This window comes from Cucurbita pepo, chromosome LG13 (assembly GCF_002806865.2).
Source record: "Cucurbita pepo subsp. pepo cultivar mu-cu-16 chromosome LG13, ASM280686v2, whole genome shotgun sequence".
NCBI lineage: Eukaryota > Viridiplantae > Streptophyta > Magnoliopsida > Cucurbitales > Cucurbitaceae > Cucurbita > Cucurbita pepo.
Window position 1 is genome coordinate 3,640,050 of NC_036650.1, and position 6,911 is coordinate 3,646,960.

The 6,911-nt window shown below is 35.8% G+C and overlaps 1 protein-coding gene across 1 annotated transcript; it reads left to right on the forward strand.

The window, feature by feature from the left end:
- The first annotated feature begins 4,545 nt into the window (after window positions 1-4,545).
- Window positions 4,546-5,602, forward strand: LOC111808313 (21 kDa protein). The gene has a single exon (XM_023694224.1). It carries the CDS (start codon window positions 4,604-4,606, stop codon window positions 5,228-5,230), a length of 627 nt encoding a protein of 208 aa, XP_023549992.1. The 5' UTR covers window positions 4,546-4,603; the 3' UTR covers window positions 5,231-5,602.
- Window positions 5,603-6,911: the final 1,309 nt, after the last annotated feature.

The window sequence follows — 6,911 nt, forward strand, 5'->3', positions numbered from 1 at the left end:
CGACATAAAGAGCTCTCAGGGTATGCTTGCCTGACAAGGAAAGTGGCCCAGCGGTGCGCAAACTGACTAGTGAGTCCATACTCGGACGTATGAGCTATGTGTAAAGTATATGTTACACATCCAAGCTACCCATTAGGAGAGTACCATAAGAAAATAGACGGTTATGATAGGTCCCGTCATTGCGTTTGCATGTTCTTGCATCTAACCCCAATAGTGGGGTCACTTACTGGGTATTTCTTTTAATACTCAAGCCACGTGCTACTTCTATTTCAGTTAAGACAATACATTGCTATACGGCTGGCAACGCATTGCAACTCGAGACCATGACACATTCATAGGGTAGTCGTATTTATTTTCTTAGATTTAGGCTAGAATATGATGTTTTTGATTTAAACGTTTATTTATTTTATTTAGTCTTTTATTGTGTCATTTTTAAAGGTGTTTTAAAAAAACACGTAAGTTCATGGCTGTGTTTTAAGATGAAGGTGACGTTTTATAAAAGTTTAAATGAAGTATTTCCGCATTCAATGTTCATGATATGTACACAGTGACGACCTTAAATTAAGTAGGAAATTTCGAGTCGTTACAAAGGCCCTTACCTCGAAGCCTGTCCTAGCGATTTCAACTCTTGTAAGCTAAATCATCCTAAATCAAGGTTGTCTTCTTATTAAATATAGGTCTTATGCCAACTTTCCCAAAAGTATTTAAACGGTGACAACTATAAATTTCTACTTACCTAGAGTCACCACTACTGTTATCACAGCGTAATCATTTTGTGTGAACATAAGCGTTTAAACTTTATCATAAAACATAAATTTTATCTTAAAACACTATCATGTACTTGCGTGTTCGAAGATATCTTTAAAATGACACAACGAATTACTAAATGAAATAAATAAGCGTTAAAATTAAGAACACCCTATTCTAACCTAAGTCTAAGAAGAGAAGTACAACTACTCTATGCATGTGCCATGGTCTTGAATTGCGATGCCTTTCGTCAACCGTATAGGGATGCCTTGCTTTTACTTGAAAAATGAAAGTGACACATGACTTTAGTATTTTAAGAAATACTCAGTAAGAGACCCTATCGGTTTTATGAATGGGACCTATCATAACAGTCTATTTTCCTACGGCGGCTATCCTAAATGGGCAACTTGGATGTGTACTTAATTTCCCTACCCACGGTCCACACATGTGAGTATGGACCCACCAGTCAATTCGCACACCTCCTAGGCCCCTTTCTGGTCAGACGAGCATTCTCTGGTAGCTGTTGATGTTGGACACTCGTTAGGAATAGTGACCGTCACGGCAACATTATGATAAACATAATGATCGTTCCCCTGCCTCGTAGCATACGCGTCCGTACTATCGTTAAGGATAAGGGGCATCCCCCGATGCATGAGCACACAATAATGTATGAGATCCCAACATTTTTTCACTTGCATTATCATTTAATACAACTCCTCTAGCGTCTTCTTTCATATCATATCATATCATTTCTCATATCATTTATCAATCTTTCATGCGTATGTCGGGGTTGTATTTCATGCCAACCATCGTTTTGCATGTCAATTATATCATATCATTCATGTTCTTAGTTTTGGTCCCATCTGGATCTCCAACCCTTGAAATTTCCTTTGGGTTCTCTGGGTCTCTTGAATTATGATTCTGTTAATTTTTTCTTCATCATCATAATTCTAAATCTTTATTGTAGGTCATTAAGGCGCTACTCGGCGGCGATTTAAACCTATAGTTCTCATAATTGTTATCAGATTCTCTATTAGGGCTCAGTTGCCTCAACCTAGTAGGTTCCATCTGTGTGGTCCCTTCCTCTTATCTGAATAAGATCACGATTAAGGAATGGTTGGGGACCCCTTAACCGCACCCTTAAAGCGATCATGAGTTCTCTTAAGGTTCATGCATTCTTAAGTTTATTCAACTGTCAAGGTACTACTGTGGACCCCTACCGCTCGTGACAGGTTCAATAAGAAGAAATTAATAGGAAAACTTCGTAATAATTTCTACAGAGTACGATCATAAATCATGAGGTAGTTCTATAGTTATCCGAACCCTCGACAATCTAGTCAAGTTCACTATTAGGGTCTTTACACTATGACCAAACTGATTTTCCTACTTCGTAGGGTCTTTACACATCTTGCTAGGATCTGCATTGATCGTTCTTTGTAATTCAAATCTTCTCGCAAAAGTAGTGTCTGCATAACTCTTTTGTTGTTCTGCGTAGTCTGAATTCTTATCCGATGATCTATGGACCGTTGTGTTCATCATCTATATCAACTCGGACTATAAAAACTGTTGGTTTCCAAATTCTTGCAAATACGAAAGATTGACACCGTCTGCCATGCAAGGCCTCAAAAAGTGCCATCTTGATTGTTGCTTCATAATTGTTACTATAAGAAAATTTAGCCAAGTACAGGTGCTCATCATAGCTGCATGCTAAGTCCAAAACGCATGCCCTCAACATATCCTCATAGATTTTATTCAATCATCCCATCTTTCCCTCAGTTTTAGGTGAAAAATGTGCTAAACCTCCATCATCCCATCTTTCCCTCAGTTTTAGGTGAAAAATGTGCTAAACCTCCACTAAGTGCCTAGCGCTTTCTGTAACGCTTCCAAAATTTTGAGGTGAGGTGTGTATACCAACTTGACACTATGGACACTAGCACGTTGTGCATTCTGATTATCTCCTCTAGATAAAATTGTGCGCACTTGTCTACTGAATATGTGGCCTTGTCTGATATGAAGTGCATCGATTTTGTCAACTTGTCGATAATGACCTAAACTACGGTGAAGTCATTTCTCGTCTTTGGAACCCTAAGATAAAATCCATTGTCACGTCCTCCCACTTCCACTATGAGATACTTGAGGGTTGCAATAATCTTAAGGGTCCCTGTCATGGCGCTTTCACATGCTGACAAGTCAGAATTGGCTCATAAATTCTACTGGGTCTCTTTATACCAGGCCATTAGTAACAGATTTTTCAGATCTTGGTACTACCTAGATGTATGGTAAATAGTGAGCTATGAGCCTTGCTAACAACTCTGGGTGTCATGCTTATACGAAAATTTAGCTTCTCTATCATTGCTAGCAAAAATTTGCTCTCAGTACTGTATGGGTTCATATATTCACATGCAGCACCCTTTTCAGGTGTGATTCGAGGTTCGCGTCGATTTTCTCTCTTTTGACACTTCGTGAGTCAATAAGGGTGTTCCCTTATAGGTTGCATTAATGTCACGTCTTGTCTCCCATACCTCCTATGGTGTACTTATTATTGGTTCTTTCCTCCGAATGTATCGAGGTGTCACTGGCACTCATACTTGCTATAGTGCCGAGATGTCGAACTTTACATCTCGTGATGGTCTTATAAGCTTTTTGATTATATCATGAGTCTAGTTAAGATACCACAATTCTTAGCTTGAATTCCTTATCATTCATATTTGTAAATTCATTAAAAATTTATTCCGGTGATCATGAGCCAAGTTTTTGGGATGCCTATACCTAATTTTATAGAGTGTGGTTCCTATTCTAAGAGTACAGGTACATTTTTTCACCCCAATACATAGTCAATTGTTGAATTCGAGACACTCCTCTACTTAAACCAATCTAGGTCATGCAGTCAATACGAAATCATATGATTACCAATCTAGGCAGTAAAATCATAAGTAACCCCTAATCGAGGTGAGGATGATAAGGGTTTTGACCTTTCTTTCACCTTTTTGACCGGATCTAGAAGGTCGATCAGCTGTCAATCTCTTATTGTATAGACACTCGGCTACCAAAGTAGTCTCATCCTCATTCGCTCTACTTGTACCTTTAGGAGTTTCTTGACATTCTTCTTGCAGGTCTCAAACTCCCTCTATCGTGCCCACTTCCTCAAACATTATCTACAATTCTTAGTTCATAAGTTCATTTGGGGCAGAACCAGTCCAAATGAACCAAGTTGGACTAGTCTGCACGAACCAGTCCAAACTCCTCCTTGGTTCACTTTCCTTCGATTGATTCGTGCAATACTTGTGGAGGCCCTTCACGGATCTTGTACATCTCTTTAAATTAGCATCGTCCTTTCATAAATATTTCTATCGTCCTTTTCATAAAATTAAGATCTCGAAATTCCGATATCCTGTCTTCATTATTAAATTGTGATGTTCAAAACTATGATTTAGATTACAGTCATTACGCAAGAACACACTATTTCATATAAACACTTGGACTAAAAAAAATTAATATCTTAATTAATAAGTTTTGATACTTTAACTTATCATTAATCACAAGTACACACATAATTATTATTTTAGTATAATCAGAACTACCCACTATCAATAATACATTTTTTTCTTAATTAAAAATTAGATTCATATGATATAATTAATTATGATATGGACCTTCCAGCCATTGACGACAGAAGTAAGACGCGGAAGGTCAATTTCGTAATACTATCCAAGGGTGATGGGTAATAATGTAATTTCAGTTGTACTCGACTGCCTACATAAAGCCCTCCCGTGAACCGAGCTCTGGCACGCAAATCGCAATTCCTGATTCTGTTACGAGCAATTTGATCGATTATTTTTTAATCCAAAAGAAAATTATGAAACCCCAACCGTCTTCTATCGTCTCTCTCCTGTTCGCAGCCGGTCTCTTCCTCCTCCGCCTTGTTCCATCCGCTGCCGATGCCGGAACCTTTCCCAATGCCACCGCCGATTGTTCTGAGTTCATCCGCACTAGCTGCGTCATTACTCTCTATCCTGACGTCTGCTACACTTCTCTCTCTCGCTACGCCAATGCCATTCAGCAGGACCCGGCCTCTCTCACTCGCGTCGCCATTACCATCAGCCTTGCCAACGCCCGTAGAATGGCTGCTTACGTCTCCAACCTGTCTCACGTCGGTGACTACGGCGCTGACCACAGAGTCTCCTCCGCGCTTCACGACTGCTTCACGAACTTCGACGACGCCGTGGACGAGATTCGCGGCTCACTCAAGCAGATGCGCCAGATCAACGATGTCGACGCGCCGTCGTTTAGGTTCCAGATGAGCAACGTGCAGACGTGGATGAGCGCGGCGCTAACGGATCAAGAAACGTGTACGGACGGATTCGATGATGTGGTGGACGGACCGATTAAGAAGGATGTGTGCGCAAAGGCGGAGAAGGTGAAGAAACACACCAGTAATGCCTTAGCGCTGGTGAACAGCTTCGTGGAAAAAAGGATTCCGTGATTCAATCGGTATGTTTTCTGAATATAGAGTTGAATTGCATGAGAATTTGAAAACTATCTGGAAACGATACGAATAGTTTGGTTCTGTGCTTAATTAACATTGTGTGAGAGATAGAGATGTAAATTTCTTACTAGAGAGAAACTGAAATTTTCTTTTGCTTTTGTTTCGGTTTTGCTTTTTCTGGAAGATTTAGTTTTAGTGATGGTAGTTGTATTCTGCTGTACTGCTCTGCTTTTCTCTGCTGCTGGTTCCTTCTTTCATAGTTTCAGAATGAAAGAAAGAGAAGGAAGCAATTGGTATTTTGATTATTTCTTATAGCCTTCTTTCGCTGTAGTGTTCACTATTGATGATCTACACAATTTCGTTCTCATACATTCAAAATCGATCTTGTATTTAATTCCAACTAATTCTGCACATTGTTTCTCATAACTAATTTAATCCGGAATTCTGAAAGGCTTTTTTCAGAGGAGCATCTTTTTTCNCTCAATGTCTCTAATTTTCTTTTCTTTACTCTAATTCCTAAATTTATTTCATGTACAGATACAGATTTGTTCAAGCAATTCATCATACCGTAAATTTGAGAGATTAACTTTCAATAAATTAATAATTAAACTAAATGAAACGAATTACTATCTTTTTGCTTTTCAACTTTATTATTTTTTTTTTTTAAATATAATGTCTATAAAATTTTATATTTAGTAGATTCAAAACTATATTTATATTTTTAAAAGTCAGCACAACCTTTAAACTTGTGACTAAATAATTAACATTAAAATATGATTTTAAAATAAATCAATTTATATTTTCACTCCCTTGCATCCGACTGTTCTCTAACACGTGGAGAAGCTCTCTCACGAGAAGGGCATAAAACATATTAGTAGAGTCTATTTATTTATTAAATTTAAAAATTAATTAATCAAATAAATATAAATTTAATTTTATAATTAATAAGATTCTATTTTTTAATTTTATATTTATTATGATCGTGAAGATTAAAAAATAATGCAATAGGTCATGATCTATGATACATGAAACACTTATTAGGTATAAAATTAAAAATAAACTGTTTTGAGATTACAATAAATATTTTTTTTAATGTTTAGAGATTTATTATTGAAATTTATTAAACACTTTTTATACCCATAAATTCAAAGTTTAAAGTTTAAAAAATAAACTTATAATTCAATAAATATAATATAAAATATAAATGGGGTAGTAAAAATACATCACCAAATAAAATAACAAGTTTCGAAAATGACAAGATTTTTTAATATAAAAAAATTATTGTTTTGCGCTTTGTTTTTTTGTCACGGGTCTTNAAAAAAAAAAAAAAAAAAAAAAAAAAAAAAAAAAAAAAAAAAAAAAAAAAAAATCAATTTAAATAAAAATTGTGCAGCGAGGGTAAAATTGTAACTCAAACTTTCTCAAATATTTATTTATTCCCGCAAACTATATCATAATATGAAAAGATTTCGAATAGATTCGTCAAATCAAAGAACATANAAAAAAAAAAAAAAAAAAAAAAAAAAAAAAAAAAAAAAAAAAAAAAAAAATAAATAAATAAATATATATATATATATATATATTTATATAATATTTAATCGGAGAAATGTTAATATAACATTTTTTTTTATTCTATTAAGAGTTCACAATTTACCTAAATCCTAATAAAATATTAATA